At 34.7% G+C, this 20,053-nt stretch overlaps 1 protein-coding gene across 1 annotated transcript in view; it reads right to left on the reverse strand.

Annotated features, from left to right (window-relative positions):
* The window catches only part of Rac1 (ras-related protein Rac1), a 54,310-nt gene extending 34,714 nt beyond the window's left edge, over window positions 1-19,596 (reverse strand). The window contains exon 1 of the mRNA XM_088267580.1: window positions 19,291-19,596. Coding sequence (XP_088123706.1) covers window positions 19,291-19,325 — 35 coding nt within the window. The 5' untranslated portion in view covers window positions 19,326-19,596. The remainder of the gene's footprint in view (window positions 1-19,290) is intronic.
* Between the last annotated feature and the right edge of the window lie 457 nt (window positions 19,597-20,053).

Genomic DNA, 20,053 nt, shown 5'->3' on the forward strand with positions numbered 1-20,053 from the left:
GTTGAGATCAGTATAAGTAGTGTGTTGTGTGTACTCGGTACTCGGGAGAGAGGTGGGGACGCGGTACGTAGCACGCGATACTGTATTTATAGGCACCTTGGTGCGTCAACTCTATATCTGGAGCTAATCTCACTATCAGATATCACCAACATTATAAAAAAAATCTTTAGCAAAGCAGCTCCTACAGTTAAAAAAAGACGGAAATATTTAAAGTGTTCTAATTGATTGACCTCACTCCTCATTATCTTAAATTAACCCTGAAAAGTGATTTGTAAAGCAAACTGGCTTTCTAAACACATATGAGTTACATCTCTCATGCAGTATGCTGCATGAGAGATGTAACTCATTACTCAAATACGTTAGATATTTAAGTTGCTCAAATACGTAAGTCAAATACATTAAAGAGGTAACTATTTACTTAACTATTGTTGTATGATGATTGAATTTAACATAAATATTTTATTAAAAAACATTTCATCATTTATAAAGCACGACATTCGGAAAATGTAATCCCAGCCGGGGGAGGGGGGATTCAATAAAATTGTAAAATATAAATGTATATAATTTTGCAAACAAATGAATTTTTACTATTTTCCCCAAAGATCTCACACTGTTCACTGTCACATTAATTGATTCGGCAGTCACTTTGTGGAAATATCTATCCATCTTTGATTTAATTTTCACTTGGTAAATACTACTATTTCACTCTGACAGTTTCTAACATAACTGCGAGCTTTTTTTAAACAACAATAAACCGAATAATGACCGAAACAGGGTAATTAAATAGGTTGTATTTTAGGTTGTTCGGTGACCGTAAAGTACCAAATTAGACAAATAATCAATCAATAATCAAACCTTCATCCCCAACCAATGGTGCATAGGGCACTGCATCATATAAACGCAGTGTTATCTTGATCGTTAACATCAGTCCAGGGTAATATTGAATAAATATTAGAGTGGAAAAATCACTTTTATTTATTTGACCCTCCTGGGAATCGAACCCGGGAACTCCAGTACGGTAGCCGAGCGTGCTGACCATAAGACTACGGAGGCGGACAAATAAAGAGAGACAAAATTGTAAATGAAGTTTGAAAAATAAAAACAAAAGAATATTCCTCGACTTAATACGACAATAGAAGTGCATTATTTATGTATAAAAAAAAACTCATTATTTACTTTGACCACCTTCTTTTTTGACCAGAGACTGGGTTATATCGTAACCGACAATACATTTAGTATGGTTGGTAAAAAAATGTTACGAAAAAAAGATTTCTAAAAAACTATCGCAAAAATTGTCGACCCCTGGCAATATACCGCGAAACGTGGATCGACCCAGATAATCTCTTGGCCTTCATGAACCAAAGAGAACTAGAGAACTGTGTTCATCCCATTACATTAACAAAGAAAGACGGAGAACTTCATAATAGAAACATAGTCATCGTGATTTTGTATTCTAGTTCATTAACAATCAAATCGGACGTATTTTTTTTAAATTACCTAATGTCCACGTGACTTTGAAATAGTTACGGCTTATGCAACACAGCTTATCATTGCCGTGCTTAGGCTTAAACTTTGTAGGTTTTAAATTTAAAGCCTACCTACTCGTGAGAGGATTTACACTATGTTTAATTTTTGTAAGTTCTATAATTTTGCATTATTTTTTTACATCTCAACACAGATGAAGTAGATTATGGAAGTATGGGCATTTACAGGGCTTACGACCGTCATAGGCTGGTGTAAGCGATCACTTTACACACGTGTAACATTCAGCAATTCTACCCATGATTGACAACAACAATTTCATGTAATTCATCAGTGAAAATTCTAGGCAAATCAGGTATGTACGTGCTTACGCTCCCATTTTACCTTGAGACCTTGGGAGAGCAAAAGAGGTGTTGGAAGATCCCAAAAGAGATGGTCAGACGATATTGTCGCTGTGGGGGTAAAAACTGGCTGCAAGCAGCAACCAACCGGAGTAAATGGAAAGAAGAAGAAGAGGCCTATATCCAGCAGTGGAGGTCAGAGGGCTCGTAAAGAAGAAGAAGAAAGAAGGTATGACATGCAGAGACAAATCTTGGGATAATTATGCTAAAATAAAATATGTCGATTTTTACCTATCTTCTTCTTACCCTTATCCGCACCCAATGGTGCATAGGGCACTGCATCGTATTGGCGCAGTGTCATCTTGATCATTACCCACATGAAGGCAAGGTGATCACTCCTGCGCCTCAGGGACCAAACCGGGGTCGTATTAAATAAATATTACGACACCTATAGGCAATAAAAAGGTTAAACGTGGGTAAATTCATCCAACGTAAATAAGCCAGCGATTTTCTTTGAATTTTTTTCTCATCCATACAATAAATTACAGCAACTTGGATCAAAGATTAACGAAACATGCAACGGCAAAAAATGCTTACGTAAACCATGAACAATATTATTTTTAGATGTTTTGTTTTTAGAAATCCATAAGACACAACGTAGATTTTATTTTTAAACATATAGTAGTGGTTTTATGTGTGATAAGCGCGTTCGGTTGTCGTGCTGGAGGTTCCGCATTCGACTCCCAGAGGATTTAAAATAAATATTATTCATTTTTTAATGTAATATTTGTTCAAGTCACCTTGGAGTGGTAGTACCTGAAACGCAGTGCGGATCACGGTGCTTCAATATAATTAATTACCCTAGTAACACTAGTTCGACACGATGCAATGCCCCGTGCACCATTAGGTGTGAATAAGGGGTAGGAGAAGAAAAATGTTAAGATTATGACTGTTATTTATACACAAATATTAATTTTAGACTAAATTAAATTTTTTAATAAAACGATATTAAAAATGTGTTTATAATAGAGTTTTTTATATTTTATTGTTTGCTAATATCAAAAGAGAACATTTAAATTATACAATTGAAGACATCGTGAGATGGAACAGAAAAAGAAGATGGTACTGGAGGAATCATGTCGAAAGGATGGACCATACGAGAATCCCTAAACTCCCTATGCAAGGGATCTCAGAAGGACGCCGACCAATAGGACGTCCACCGAAAAGATTGAGGGAAAGCTGGACCAGAGCCCTGATTAAACAGATCAAAAGATCTATTAAGAGAAGAAGAAGAAGAAGAAGAAGAAGAATTTATGATACTTCCATTTACACAATGATCAAATTACGTTAAAGCGCTAACCATAAAATAGAATAACGGAACATGAAATCACATTAAATTAAACAATAAATCCAGGAACAAGAAAATTTACTTGATCTTATAAATGTCTGGAAAAAATAGGAAAGGTATACTCGACGGTGTTTACAACATACGAACGTTCATATCCATTTCCTGTTGGGTTTTATTCCATCGCGGTAGGTTTGTTTACACGTACATAATTAAAAGAAGTAACCATTCGATTTGCTTGTGTTTTCCATCGTACTTTGAACCTGAGCATATATTGGTTGATATGAAACACTCGCTTGGAAAGGGATAGAGTCCTTTGATCCCGACAAATCGAGTACCTACGGGATGAATTGTAGCGTAATTTTTATTCTGCAGGCAATGTTTTGATCAGATGGTGCTGTGAGTGCATTCACCGAATTCCACACATGATATCATTAGGGTTGCCAAATTTATAAATTCATAAAGTCATTATAAAGTGTATTTACTATTGACAAACGTTGGTTTTAACATCACCGCTAAAACAAGGGACTCTTATTTAAAATTAGATCTGTTATAATAACAATAGTCCGTCCGTCTCCGTAGGGTAATGGTCAGCGTGTTTAGCTACCGTGGTGGAGGTCCCGGGTAAGATTCCCAGGGGGGGTGAGAAAATAAATATTTGTGATTTTACACTCTAGCATTTATTTAATATTACCTTGGACTGGTACAATAAGCGCAGGGCTGATCACCTTGCCTTCAAGCAATTAACGATTGAGATAACACTACGTCGCTACGTGCAGTGCCCTATGCACCATTGGGTGCAGATAAAACGTTAGAAGAAAAAGATATTACAATAATGATACACATATAAAACATAAATACATTAAATTTTACATTGTCTTTTTAGAGCCTTAGAAATACACATAAATGGAATCATTTCTTTAGTCTTACCCTCGTAAGATGTCCAGCCCTGCACAAATCAAATATCATTACAGTAGCCGGCGTGTGTACGTACGGAATAATTTCAGGCGCACACATTCGAGTATCCTGTCTGTACCGTCAGCCGCTCTGTGGGACGTGATCGGCAGGAGGATGTGAGAGGGACGGATAGAGGATAACTGGTGTTATCAACACAAGGGCGCAAGTACCTATCCAGTAATAAGTACTTATAAACGCGTATGCGTAAACACGCGTCCATCAAAACGCATACGATATCATTTGTTTGCTCGAGGCGGATTAGTAGTCTTCATAGCTCGTTGAACCGCGGGACTGCGTCACGTTGAAGCTTCACAACCGGCGAATGGCCCAGCAGATGAATCGACTGGTTAGTTTCGGTATCTGCTATAGTTGTCAATTTTAAAATTGAGCGTCCAACGGTACAATGTACGACATTCGGAGTTTACTCATCTTTTTCGTCTTTCGATGCTGGGTGTCCCTTAAAAGGCCCAGTATTCGTTAAGTCGCAACCTAGTTTTCTCTAAATCCAGGTAACATTTTACGTAATAGATTTTTTCAAAATATACTGTTTTTGTATTGAAAACTAAGTTTTTATTGGAAATAATTACATAAATGGTATTGAAAATAAAAGAGTTATTTGAAGGTAAGGAGTTAAAAAAAATATATAATTTAAAACATTTTTTCAATTCAACCAATATACATTGAATTTGATATTTTTATTCCAATATACACGAATATACATATAATTAAAAAATGATGGTGAACATACGTCAGCGCGGCCGAACGCGTTGTGATTTGAACAACCGCGATCTAGGCCTTAATTTTATTATATGTATGACGCGTTTTCTCATCTTTTTCGTCAGTCCGTATTCATTCAATGTTGGGCATGGGTCTCTCCACAAGTCTTTTATCTTCTCCATGGTTATCTCTTTCTGCCATCACATTCCATCAACGGTATTTTTCGGAGATCTTCTCACGAATTGTTTTGATCACTTTGTCTTGTCCAGTCCGTTCCGCCGCTCGGTTAGCCTGTATTATGTCTGAGCCATTTCGCTTGAATCGGAGATGATTTCATTGACGCTTTAGTTATGTACTTTATTTCATAATCTAACCTAAATGCATTCTACCATTCTTCTCGCAACATGCATCTTGTTGGCAGACTGGAAGGTAAATGTTGTTTCGAATGCATAAAATCCATTCTTCTTCTTATCGTTATCCGCACCCGATGGTATATAGGGCACTGCATCGCATTGACGCAGTGTTGTATTGATCGTTACTTGCATGAAGGCGAGGCGATCACTCCTGCGCTTCAGGGACAAGTCCAGGGTAATATTAAATGAATATTAGAGTGTAAAATCACTCATATTTATTTTCTCTTCCCCCCTGGGAATCGAACCCAGAACCTCCAGCGCGGTAGCTAAACACGCTAACCATTACACGGAGGCGGACAAATAAACATATCAAGACTTTTCCTATATTTGTTTAAATATTCTCCCCTGTCCGCGTTTAGCTCGGTACAGTCCCAGCCATCGCAGTAGACCGCACGTTCACCCAGTAAACACCGTGGCTTTTATGATGTATGGGACTTGAATCATAACTCGCCTTCATTACTCTCGGTATTAGGTCAAATTAAAGATGGCGTTTATATTATACATTGCCAAAAGTCGAAAACATGAAAACGGCAACTGATCAAATTAGTTATATTTTAGTTATTTTTTTTACCACAACGGAACACAATAAATCAATGCTGTCGTTTGGATGTATTTTTGTGGATATGTCCATGAACACAGAAGAGGCATCCGAGATCCAACCAATAAGAAATCGCTTCGATGGCTATTCATGACACCAGCTTCCGCCCGATTTGCAATAAGTTATTCTAAACTGGCCATTGCACAGTGATTCGCCCAGAACAAGCCAGCAAGACAAAAGTCAATTCAATGAATCGACTTATTGATGATAACATGATAATAACAACCCCCCATTAGTCACAAATCCAGGTAATTATTATGGAAAATATTCCAGAACGATGAGTCATAAGCGGTTGAAATGAAGTGATAAGGTTATTCCTTTTTTGTAAACAATTTAGTTGCTATTTTGCAGTGCTTTCAATAACATCTTACAAGACTTGAAGTGAAGAATATTACTATTGCTGTAATGGATTTTACTTAAGAGGGTATGATTTTTTTTATTTTATTTTAAATTTGGTTCAAATGCACGACAATATGAGTTATGATAGAGTTTGAAAAACTACGTAAAAATTGTAATTTTTTTTTTCGTTTTAAATTTTTGAACGTATGCATCTTTTTGTCCCCAGATATATCCAGACTAATTTTTTGATATTATGTAGCTACATTCATTAACTATACAACGATATATAATTTTTATAAGACATATAGTAGCAATTTTCATTTATTTATTTTTTTCAGATCGTGAGTGCTCTCTCTCGAAATTAGAAGTATTTGAAGAATGGCGGAAACATGCGAAAGAAGAACGAAATTTTCGTCTGATGGATTTTATTATTAAAAAATGTAGTGTTACGGATATGATTTTTGATTCAAAGAAGCATTTACTGATAAAATTTTAAAGTGTTTCGTCAAAATTCTCTGAAAACTGGGCTGCAGCTTATATGAAGACGGACCATTTTTTAAACAAAATTAAAAATTGGTTAGAGGGCGTAGATGTAAAATTTAATATAAAAATGCATCATCCCTGCGCTTCTTCATCATCTGGAGGAAGTCAGCCTCAAGTCTAGTACACAGTACGGTGGTTTTTAAAACATTCATTCTTCCAGTCGGGGAGCTCTCGGAAGAATCTCAAGAGGCCCGAAATAAAGATTGTCGTAGATTCCGCGAGCACCATACTAGGAAACTGTCACGTACTTCCACGAATACAGATTTATTGAATATGCTTTTGAAAACATCCGATCCTGCAATTAACTCACTCAGAGAAGTACCTAGAAAGAGAACCGATAAATTACTGTTGGAAGTTCTGAATTTAATTGTCCTGCCTTCAATAGCAGAACATCAGGTGGCAAATAACTTTCATCCATGTAACGATGGTGATTATTTAATATCTGATTCCTCTGATTGTGAGATTGATGATGAGTCGTGATAATGATTATTAGTCTTGTGTATTATTTATTAATGTTATTCTATGTTTATTTCTGTAATCTAAATTATTTCCGTAAAGTATATAGGTACAAAAACAATAACTAAAGGGGGCTTCTGACAGCGACAGTTTAATCGCATTTTATGATAAAAATTGCTATAATTCTACAATAATATAGGGAAATAATTATTTGCCTACCCCAGGTTAAATTTTTTGTTTAATCATTATTTAAGAATTAACGCGATTTTGGTCATAAAATGCCATTGATGTGTGACTATCGGAGGCCCTCACAAGTTGATTGTATAGTATTAAGAGTAAATTTATTTGTATAATTAATGATGTGTTTAATTGTGTATCCGCCTCCGTAGTGTAATGGTCAGCACGCTCGGCTACCGTTCTGGAGGTCCCGGGTTCGATTCCCAGGGGGGTCAAATAAATAAAAGTGATTTTTTCACTCGAATATTTATTCCATATTACCCTGGACTGGTACCTGAAGCGGAGGGCTGATCACATTTCCTTCGTGTGTTAACGATCAAGATAACACTGCGTTTGTATGATGCAGTGCCCTATGCACCATTGGGGTGCGGATGAGGGTTTGTATTAATTGTGTATATTATGTATTTTCTTGTTATAACAATACTGTTTTTTTTAAATACTTTTTTATTTCGTTCTTAAGTTTTTTTTAAATTAAAATATTCCCAAAGCTTCAGAATTATGAAACAATGCATAATTATTCGAAAAATCAATGAAATAATATTGATCAATACCAGAACAATCAAATCGTAGAATAAAATGTTTTTGTCCACCTAGCTTGTTCTGGGTGAATCACTGTGCATTGACGGTACTACTACACTGATGGCAGAGAAATAACAACATTTTAAGGCTCGTTACCATTTACATAAAATACATCATTTCCGGCTTTCTACCGATATTTCTGACGCAGAACATATTTTTTTGAAAAACTTTATTACGTATTTTTAAACTGGAGAAGATTGAGAAAACTAGATATTATCTCACAAAAAAAAATACACTTACAGCAATTTTTTTTTTCAAATGGTGTTTATTTTATAGAAAAGCACTACATAACCTACTAGATAAAGTAAAATTGAAATTAGTCTATAAAATTGACAGAGTATTTAATTTCGTGAGTATTTTTTAAAAATGATACAAAGAAAGTAAAAAAAATTAAATCACCGTTTTAACAGCATTATGGGAATAAATTTGATTCGCGGTAATCCAACAGTTTGAACATTTTTTAAATATAATTAAAAACCATATAATTCATAAATATAAATTATTGGAAAATAAATGTGTGTGAAAATACTACGTTCAAATATTTTAAAGTCCTACTCATTCTTGAAAAAAATAATTTTTATTGAATAATGTTTTATTAATATGTTTAGTTGCGGTAAACGACGACATGTTCAGGTTTTGCCGAAAATAGTCAATCGTCCGCAGCCAACACAACTTCGTGGGAGACCGACTGTTTACAGCTATTTTCATTCATTCCCGTACTATTTTGAGTGACGGGACTTTATTAGAACACGCATAATGGAAATATGTTATTTACAAAGCAGGTAGATAATACAATGAACATTTTAAACAAACCATACGACAATCCTAGTTAAAATCTGATTATATGGCCATATGGTCGAATTCTAAAAACATCTATTGCTTTTAACACAACTAAATTCGTTCAAACTCATTCTCGTTCTGTCATCCGATTGTCAGGTGTTGAAATGTCATTTTTCATTTGGCACGTTATGAATTTCAATGTTTGGAGTATTGAGAGAATACAATAATACTTATATCGAATATTTGTTAGGAATTGAAATAAATAGTAATAAATAAATGAACATACTATCGTCAAATCAACAACGATTTAATGTATTTTTACGCGATATCGGAACCTTAATTTGAAGGAAAAAAAATTATGTATCGCCTGAAATTTAAAAAAAAAAAATTGTTTATATTTCTCTTGTATTGTATTGTAAATAAAATATTTTAAAAAAATAAACCATATCCGCTCCCTAGGTGGAGCATATGGAGTCCACAAACTGTTTCCAGGCTTTTCTGTCGGCTGCCAGCTCCCTTGCATCCTCCCAAGTCAGATCCGCGTCCCGAAGTTCTGACGAGAACTGCCGACGAATTGTCAGCAGTGGTCGTCCTGGGCGGCGCGAACCTGATGCTTTGTAAAAGAGGCAAGCTTGATTAAGGCTCTCAGGAGGCATGCGGAGTACATGGCCAAGCCAACTGAATCGCCTTTTCTTGACGACAGTTGTGACCAAGATTTGCTGCGTCCTACGCCTTATCTCTTCATTCCTCACAAAGTCAAACACCTATTCTCAAAGCTTAGTACACGGCTGCTCTGGGCCCTTGTAAGGTGCCTTGTATTGTATTGTACTTTTAATAATTTTGAGATCAATGTACAAGCAACTATTAGTCACTAATGTTGGAAATTGAACTTCGTAACCTAAAACGTGTTAATATAATAAATAGTAAAAATAAACATTCATCTGTATACAGAATAATAATGTGTATTTCAATACGTTGAAAATTAAGTATCTTTTCACAGAAAAAACATTATATTTTTAAAATAATTAATTTATCATTGTTTCATTGTGGAATAACAAAACATCATGACAAATGTTGTTATTCAGTGTTTTCTCGTTCGATTAGATCATGGGTCGGCAACCTTTTGTTGTAAAAGGGCCAAATATTTTTCATGGGGATCAGTGCGGGCCGCACTTGCAGTAGGTATACATACAATAATTATGTACAAATATTTTAGTTTTAAAAATAAAAAGTGTATATTTTAACGACATTTATTGTATTTAATAAAATCAATGAGATTCCCTTCGCTCCCTTTCTCGCTTCCTTTCACTCGATTGTGTCCGTCATGTGCGTTGCGGCGAGAATCTCGCGGGCCGCACCAAGATGTCTCGCGGGCCGCAGGTTGCCGACCCATGGATTAGATCATATTCATAGGTGTAATTATGTATCCCCTTAATCAAAACAACATAGTTCAAATGCAGAATCATAAAAACGAATAAAAACTGTTTTAGCAACTGAAAGTTGAAGGGAAAAGGCAACGAATAATTTTCATAGATATTTAAATTATCATAAACTATAATTAGATGTATTAGAACCATATTTTATTATACGGAAAAACATTTTTAATGGTGGCGGATGAAAAAGAAGAAATCTAGTTTTAATAGATTTTTAAAAATATATCGCTGACATAAATTGATTAATGGAATAATTAATATCTTCGCCTTACTAATGAACTGTTCTAACTAGTATTTCGTTGTTGCGAAATTTGAATTGATTTCTAAGTTGCTAAATAAAATCTCACTAATGTATGAAACTTACTATTCTACAGTTACAAGGAAATTGTTTTGTGTGATATTTTGTTTATATTTGGATAATATTTTAACATATTTGTTAATATCATAATATTTTTTATGAGACAATTTTAGTAAATTTTAAAGTGTAGGTAGATATTTTATACAACATTTCATAAATGCTTTTTGTTGTTATGAAAAAATATTTCAATTAAAATAAATTATACGAAACGTGGATATTTTGACGACATGCAAATTTTTTAAATTACATACTATAATTTCATGTAATTCATGAGTGAAAATTCTAGACAAAAACATTCGCTTTATCGTATTTCCCTGCTATACACCGCAGTAATTCCAAAATGGGCGTTACTGTTCACCGGGAGGGGGGTTTTGGTGGGACCTAGCGGGCGGTAGAGCCCCAGATAATGGAAAATTATACCGGGAGGCAAAACTTGGGTGGGTGCAATAAGCTTTAGGGTGAGCTACCTTTATCACTCTCCTTATCAATCGTAGTTCACTTGTGTAATAAATACCACTTTAAAAAACACTCACTCACTCTCACTTAAACCCTTATCCGCACCCCAATGGTGGATAGGGCACTGCATCATATAAACGCAGTTATCTTGATCGTTAACACATGAAGGAAAGGTGATCAGCCCTCCGCTGCAGGTACCAGTCCAGGGTGATATGGAATAAATATTAGAGTGAAAAAATCACATATATTCATTTGAACCCCCCTGGGAATCGAACCCGGGACCTCCAGAACGGTAACCGAGCGTGCTGACCATTACACTACGGAGGCGGACAAAAAAAACACTACTCTACATGAATACCGATTTCTAAATAAATCTATCACTAGTGATATTCTTGGAATGTCACTAGTGAAGTTCTAGTGATTCAAGAATAATGTTTCAAAATTGGTTCATATATATAGAACTTCCAAGAATTTAAGTAGTGTGGCTGTCATTAATGGGTAGAATTGGTGAATGTTACACGTGTGTAAAGTGATCACTTAAACCAGCCTATGACGGTCGTCAGCCCCGTAGATGCCCAGACTTCCATATTCTTCTTCATCTTTAATGAGATGTCAAAAAATAATATGAAATTAACTCCTGTAATTGGAGATAATCCAGATTTTGTGAACAAGTATTTGGACACACTCAAAATGTTGTAGACAAAAATATTGTATGTATAGTACGTGACTATTCTAAAATGAATATTATTCTAGCTATAAATCCTTCTCGCATATTAAGGGTGCTAAAATGCCAAAAGTAAAGCATACTACAATAAATATTATAGCAGCTTTTCTGCCCGCGAGTCACGAAAGTTTTCCAATTTGAGTGTCGTCCAAAATACGCGCCGTCTAGATAAACGTATTACGTCAGGTCGGAAGTGAGTTAGTTCCCTGTCCAACGCAATCTATTTAAAACGGCCGTGAATATTATGAAAGGTCTATTCCCGTTTACTCTCATTTGGCAAGCTCGACCAATATAATAAAAACTCTCAGCGCCGGAAGTCTATTTGCCGAAATAATCGATCAAATATACACATAGTTTTAGAAGTAACTAGCGGGAGATCGCACCTAAAAGATTACAGGTTTCAATTAACCGCTTTATCGGTAAATATTGCTTAATTCAATAACTGAACTGGTAAATATATTTTTACTCCGGTTTATTATTCATAACTCTTTGAATACTTTTTTTTAAGTGTCTCAACTTAACATGGAAGTCCTGAGCATCCAAAAAAGTATTCAAAACCAATATTAATATTATTTATTACATCGGACACTTGATTATACACCCCACGGATCAGATGTCAATTTTCAAAAGTGTCTCAACTTCATATGAAACATGTATGTACACTTATAGAAGTCAGAACATCCCAGGGCTTGCGAGCGGGCAAGTGATCCTGGCATTTGGCTGGCTTAAGCGATCACTTGCCAGGTCGTAAGCCCTGGGATGCTTAGACTTCCATTAAGAAGTTTCATATAAAGTTTAGACACTAAAACAACTGACATCTCATCCGTGGGGTGAATAATCCAGTGTCCGATAAAATAAATATATTTTTATATTGTTTTTTAATACTTTTTAATTTCATCATTTATCCCTTTATCTCATCGGTTTGTCTTATGGGAAACTGCCCTGTTGCTCGCTTACCCTCAAATGTCCCCGCTGCCCGCTACTTTTGGTAAAATGTCTAAGTAGGATAGATTCCTTTTTCTACAGGGAGTGGAGACTTTCGATCACCATTAGTTTCTGATAGGATGGAAAGGTTTTCGCGTCTTGCGGTCCAAGGAATACGTAGCATCAGTCTCCGGTATCTCATCTCAAACACATCCAGCATATGCTTTTCTTCTTTCCTAGGTGACTATGTTTCCACTATACAATACAAAATAATGAAATGGAGTATATCAAAGACTTCACAACATGGGAATGAGCGACCACTCGTTTCATTCAAATATTTTAGATACATTTGTAAAAATATCGATAAAATGCTGGTCCTGCAAATACTAAAAAAACGAATCCAAAAAAGAAAAAAACGTAATTCTGATTTGCACATACGAATTAAAGTTTATAATTGTATATTTAAGTCATATTTATTTCTAGACGTCAATGTTAGGATGCGTTTTAAATGCTATACTGATAATATTGTGGTAGACCACGTATTTATATCGTGAAGATAGAGAAATATAATTATTTACAATTCATTATTATTTTTAGAGAGTAAAATGTGGAGCAGGAACATCGCGCGGAAAAGGATCAGAGAATTCGAACGTTTTGATTAAAAAAATATATGGGTATAAAGAAAAAAATGTTTTCAGCAATGAGCATATTTTCTTGAAAGTGGAACTTGCATTCTTTTTCACCTTATTATAATGTACAATGCTTATATGGTGAGATCACAAAAAAAACTTATCAAGAGAAGCCGGAGTGGTGACTGATATCAACAGACTATCAGAGAGCAGAAGCTTATTGCCATTAGGTTCATTCCCCCAATGGTTTGGACTATAACACTTTATACTAACCATGTTTGATACCACCGTACCGGTTGGGATAGTGAGCAGGAATTGATTGATTGATTTGGACCGCGTCGACCCAATCCGACAAGCCAGTAATCCGTGAATCACAGTAAATTATGTTACAAGGAAGGTGATATCGGATGTTTATATCAATTTTAAAAATATTGAGTCACGAGTCATGACCACGATAAATCTGTACGCATTCAGTTAACCCACCCAGCGAGAGTCGAGTGAGTCACTATGAATACAACTCGGTGCCATAGGGTCAACTAACTCCGAGATAAGGATACGCATTTTATTTAGTTAGAAACTTTTTATCAGGTTTAAATAACACGTTACGATCATCGAACGTAAATAAAAAGCCAGGGGATACAAATTAATCCATATCCTTTAATTACTCGAACTATAGGCCTGATATTCGGAACCGTAAAAAAGACGCATTTCGCAAAGATTACTATAAATAACATTCATTTAGTACAAAAAGTACCCAGAACTTGTTTAAAAAAAACGCATAAATTGTCATTTATTCATCAAAATTTATTTTGTCCCCTTCGAGGTAGGCTCCATCGAGTGCAATACAGCTATGCCAACGTTTAATCCAATCCTCCATACACTACTCATAGGTCGCCGAAGTTATCGCCTTCAATTCCTTCAGCGAATCGTTTTTTCGGTTTCGGCTAATCACTATGAAAAATTCAGCGATTATGTGACGATAATTTATATTCGACTGTTGGATGCCTGGTTAACGGTTGGTAGTTTAAGTTATTTTTAAGCAATTTTTTAAATAAATAATATAATAATATTCGCACGGTTTTTATTTCTATAATACGTCAATAAATAAGCAGGATATCTATGATGGTTTTAACTATGGATACAGCTCCAAATCCGTGACGCCATAGCTTTAATGCTATCCAGGGGACCGCTCGCTTACTTTACGAAACCTTAGCTCTTCCTACTGACAATCATTGATCTCACGGGTTAGAAAATATTATGATCTGGACAAGGGGAAATGGTTTGTTAATTCTAGCTACGATTTCGCAGTTTCGAGGTTAAATATTAATAAAAATAATTCAATCTCCATTCAGCCATGGCCGTGGGCGTCTGCTCGTCCGTCTGTCTGCGTCTGTGGCGAATATAATAAGGCGGGAATAATCGGGTCACGTGGTCGGGAGATGGAGTCACGTGCTAAAAGGCCGCCGGAAAGAATCTCTGATCAATTTTTTTTTTCAAAATTCTCATTGAAATCTGTAAACTCCGGTCGCTTGTTTTAAAGGAAAATAATAATTGAAGCACAAAAGAAAATCAACCGTTGAAGAAAGTCCACCGCATAGCCTTCTAATTGTAAAAATATATATTTTTGGACAACATATTTAAATGTAAATGTCATAACCAACTACTTTAAAATAAATACTTATGGGTAATGATACTTACGGTTACCATTCATGAACTAAATAAATTAAATTATCAATCCTTCATTTCATTAAAATTATTAACATTAAAATATAAACAAAGTAAATAATATTTAATATAAGAAAGGAGACAGAATCCTTAAAATTAATGCGAGAAAAACCGATCAATTATTATTGGCATGACCCTGCATTGTATTTTAATATTTTCACTATTATTTTTAAAATCATTTTCAGACTTAAAACAAAGAAATATCTGTATTCTTATTACATACTTACATTTTTTTTAAACAAGATGAATTACTTGAAGAATATAATTTACGTTGAATAAATTGTAGTTTTTCTTTGTTTTCTGAGCATTTACGTGAAAGGGGACACCGATTATTACAGCGCACAACGACTACGCAAGGAAATAATTGTATAAATGAAATTTTCCGCAAGCGGTATGAAAGGAATGTGAAATAAGAGATTCGAGCGAAATTTATGGATTATGGCGAGACGTATTATAACGACCATGTACTGTACAACAATGGGAGGCGTCACAGAGGTACGTTTTAGGGATGCGATTAAATGATAATTAAAAAAAATAAAACAATCGGTACAAAGGATTTTTTTTGTAAAAAAGAGAAAATAAAAAAAATAGACAACAAAGCACAGTAGTGGGCCAAATTCTAGAGCTATTTGTTTTTCTTCTATTTTTGGAACCGTTCTTTTTTCCGTTTTTCAGTTTCTTTCGCGGACACACTAAAACTTTTTTTCACATTAAAAGGACGAAAGTTAAATTATGATAGATTGAGATATTACGCGAATATATTAATAAAAAATAGCAGAAATATATCAGACCTATCGACTTATATTGACTTAAATAAATGAAAGCCCTCAAGGATCAAACAACGATTTTTCTCGTTATTTATAATTAATAATTTTGAAAGTAAAAATGATAGGTCTAAAAAAGTAATTGGTACGTAACTGAAATTTCTTTATTTATTTTTCAGCATACACAAAATTACAACTTACAATAATGTGCCCTCATGGGGTTTTCCCATGCCAGGGTATATTTTAATATGTATTTATAAAATTATATGAATAAAAAATTGTTTATGTCATGCAATCAAATAAGACATGGCCGAATGATGCGATCTATTTCAAATCTACCCACCTCCATTATTCATTTATGAATAGCTCATATGTATTTAATTTCGTTATTTAATTACTTATGGATACTGGGAGCAGGTTGTACAATATAATTGAATAATAATAATAAAAAAAATACCAAAAGACGTATGTGTTAGGTTTTGTTTGATGTGTTTCTGTGTTTTGTGGTTCTATGTACGTATCCATAAAGTATGTTAATTATGATTTATGTACCTTGCTGGGAAGTGCTTTCTTGTGTTTGTGAGAGTAATTTTTAAACGCATATGCAAGGATTGTCTTAGCATATACATAGTTGTTTTACTGACATAAGTTGTAATTTGTTGAATATTTTCTATATGGGAGTTCCTCGGAACTGTAAGTATTATTTTTATTATTTATTTTTGGGCGACAATAACACTATTCAATGACGCATATTACCCAAACAATAAACCCACAGGTTATCAGAATTTCAAATATTTTTTTTTATAAACATATGGTATTCGAAAATAAAGAGTTTAAAGGAAAAGTAATTTGTCTGAAAATACTTTGAATACGTTGCCATGTCCATTGAAAATTACAGCAATCTGACGATGTCGTGAAAGCGATAAAATCGGTCAACAAAACAAAACGGAATAAAGTATCATTTCATTTCAAACCGTTATCCGCACCCGATTGTGCATAGGGTACTGCATCATATAAACGCAGTGTTATCTTGATCGTTAATACATGAAGAAAAGATGATCAGCCCTCCGCTTCAGGTACCAGTCCAGGGTAGTATTGAATAAATATTAGAGTGAAAAAATCATTTATATTTATTTGACCCCCCTGGGAATCGAACCCGGGACCTCCAGAACGGTAGCCGAGCGTGCTTACCATTACGCTATGGAGGCGGACATTAAGTATCGTAATGATATTTAATTTTACAATAATTTATACAAATTCAAATTCAAATTACAAATCCCTGAAGGACGCAGACCACCAGACAGCCAAAAAGGTGGAAAGACAGCTGGGAGTCAACATCCCAAGAGCTACAAGCGGAGGCACAAACAGATCCTTAGGATCTAGAAAAAGAAGAAGAAGAAGAAGACAATTCACTTCCATCATTACGATTTCGCTAAATAAATTTCATTTCTTTTTCTTCCCCGTCGGCGTCAGCAATTCTAAGATGTCAACAAGTATTGTTTTTTTGTTTGTTCGCAATTTTCCACCGCTAAACAAAGTCGTCTAAATTCGGTTCATTGCGGGTTCACCAAATCCGTGTGAACTCGTAAAATAATATTATTCGAACGAAGTTGGGGGTTATGAACTCCCGGTACATACGGCCGAGTTCTGAACAGTCGGCATAAAATCCGACATAAAAACGCACCAAAACACATGTTGAACGATGGGAAACATATTACTGCAGTCACACGGAGAATTGCTTCCGCTGGAGAATTTATTATTACGGATTACGACTTAGAAACGAGGGAAAAAATATTCGTCATTTATGCGTGTACTGTTTTCGGACATTTTTTGTAGTCAGGACGATTTGAAGATACGAGTTGTTCCTAGCCATTGCCTCTTAATTGCCCTGCTGAACGATAATTAGTAATTATAAAACGTGATTCTTGATAAAACCAAAGTTAATAAAAAAATAATTTTAGATAATCTAGATAGGGCCATTTCCGTGATATTCCCTTCAAAGGCGCTACGCTGTGATACAATTTTGTAGGGAAAAGAAAATTATTTTAATGATTCGGAAAAGATATACGTTTTTAATTTGTTTTTTCTAAAGATCATCTAACTATCACCATTTCTATCTGCTGGTGGAAGAGCATTCCATGCCTTCGGGCCTGCAACAGCACAGGCACTCTTAAAAATTTAGCCCGCTAGTTGTGAGCTGGTAAGATCACTTTACCCGTGGCAGTTGTAGCTGATCGAAGCGTTAGACGTCACAGTTAATTTGTCTGGAATGCACAGCTTTTTCAGATACTCTGGAGGCGTATTATCAATACAGAATGACACGAAAAACAAATGGCTTTTTGAATCAAGATCCGGTCAGGATTGAATTCTGGACGCTTGCATTACACGTTCCGTTCTGAATACGGATATCCTGTCAAAATGACCTGATAATATTAAAATCTGAATAATACGGAAAACTGTAGGGCAGCAAGAACAAATTTTATGATTTCCTGGTCTATCTTTCGGAAATATTCTGATTCATTTCGATTGATCGAGAGTCTTGGCACTGAGCGAAGGATTAAACTGGAATGGTCTTGCCGACTAAGGCAACTAAATGAAGGTCAAAGATGTTTTTTTAAGTGCAATTTTTGTGTATTTATGTACTAATAATTTGTATACAATGTTACTAGTTATGGGTAAGGGAATATCTTCGATTAAAATTATATTGAACAAATTAGAAAATCATTTCTACTGAAAAATACATTGAACAAAATCTTTTATCGGAATAAGGTGGTTTACATTCTTCATAAAGTCATGTCTCGTACGTCAGAAATGGCGCGGTTTGAACGTTACCACATCCCACACAATATAAAACTAAAACTATATGTATTTATTTATATGTACTTATAACGTACACACACATTATAATGAAATACTAAACTTATTCGTCATCAAAAGCGAATCACTTCATTACTATTAATTAGATCGAATTGATTTCATTTTCCATGACACATCCCTTCAAACCATAACAAAAAATGAAGTCGGTACATATTCACGGCATTTTTTACGTCAAATCAATTTTGACTGTCAAATCTCCCGCTATAATATCACCTCGATCATGCATTTCCTATAAAACAATAAAAAAGAAAGACCCTAATCCAGATAAAATTTTATTGCAACAAAATCAAAAGTATAAGTAAAACGTACAGACCAGCATGCTAGAATGATAAAACAGGTGGCAAAAAGTCAGGTTTTTACCAGCTATTAAAAATTAGGATATGAAAAAAGTACTCGAACAACTTCTATTACTGAGGTAAAGAAGTTAATGCTTATATTTTAATAGAATACACTGATTATGTATTTCTGTCGCCTACAATCTTAACGTAACAAGTATAATGATAAGGCAACGTCACGAACTTTATAAAAATGACGTCAGTGATCGCCCGAAGTTAAACCATGGAAACAATAGTGTCAAATCAGGATTTGCGGAATAATTTAATAAAATACATACCCATCGCCCACGACCACACACTTGATCGCCTGCATTTTGACACACTATCTTCTCGAAAATCACAATACTTCTTTCCTAGAGGAATGGGCGTTTTAAGTGATCGGACAACTTAACATGAAAAATTGCTTGAAATATATAACCGGCACGGTCAAAGTATGTTGATAGAATAAGTAGACGTTATTTTGCACAATGGCGAGATTAAACTGTAAATACGTCTAGATAAATCTTGAAACAGCACTTATAACTTTTCACTAATATACATCTCGGACCTCGACCACCCGCGACAGCTCGACATGACACTAGAAAACACTGAAATCGGGATAGATGGCGCTGTGTTCGCTATGGACCCGGCGGCTAATGTTGCTACTATACTAATATTATAGTTGTACCTACCCTTTCTTAGCTAAGAGATAAGATAAAAGAAGAAAAAAATATTTTCCGAAGAATACTTAGAACATTACGACAAAGCGTATGAAAAAAAACCGCTTTGAAACTCAATAACTTTCTTCTCATTATTTGTTGAAAAAATAATGGTCAATTTAAATCTAAAAATAATTATTTGGTGTTTTTAATTTACAATAAGACACCAATATTCATAAATGTGTTTAAGATTGTATAGCATTTAAGAACTTTACAAACCCCATATTATCTATTTTGAATCTATTCCTGATAAATCAAATGAAACTCCTCGGATTCATGAATTTGGAATTGCGTAGTATTTACAAACAAAAAACGTGTTTTTTAATGAGCAAAATCAGCAAAT

This window comes from Brachycentrus maculatus, unplaced genomic scaffold (assembly GCF_059751285.1).
Source record: "Brachycentrus maculatus isolate JH-2025_06_01 unplaced genomic scaffold, ASM5975128v1 h1tg000299l, whole genome shotgun sequence".
NCBI classification, from domain to species: Eukaryota; Metazoa; Arthropoda; class Insecta; order Trichoptera; family Brachycentridae; genus Brachycentrus; species Brachycentrus maculatus.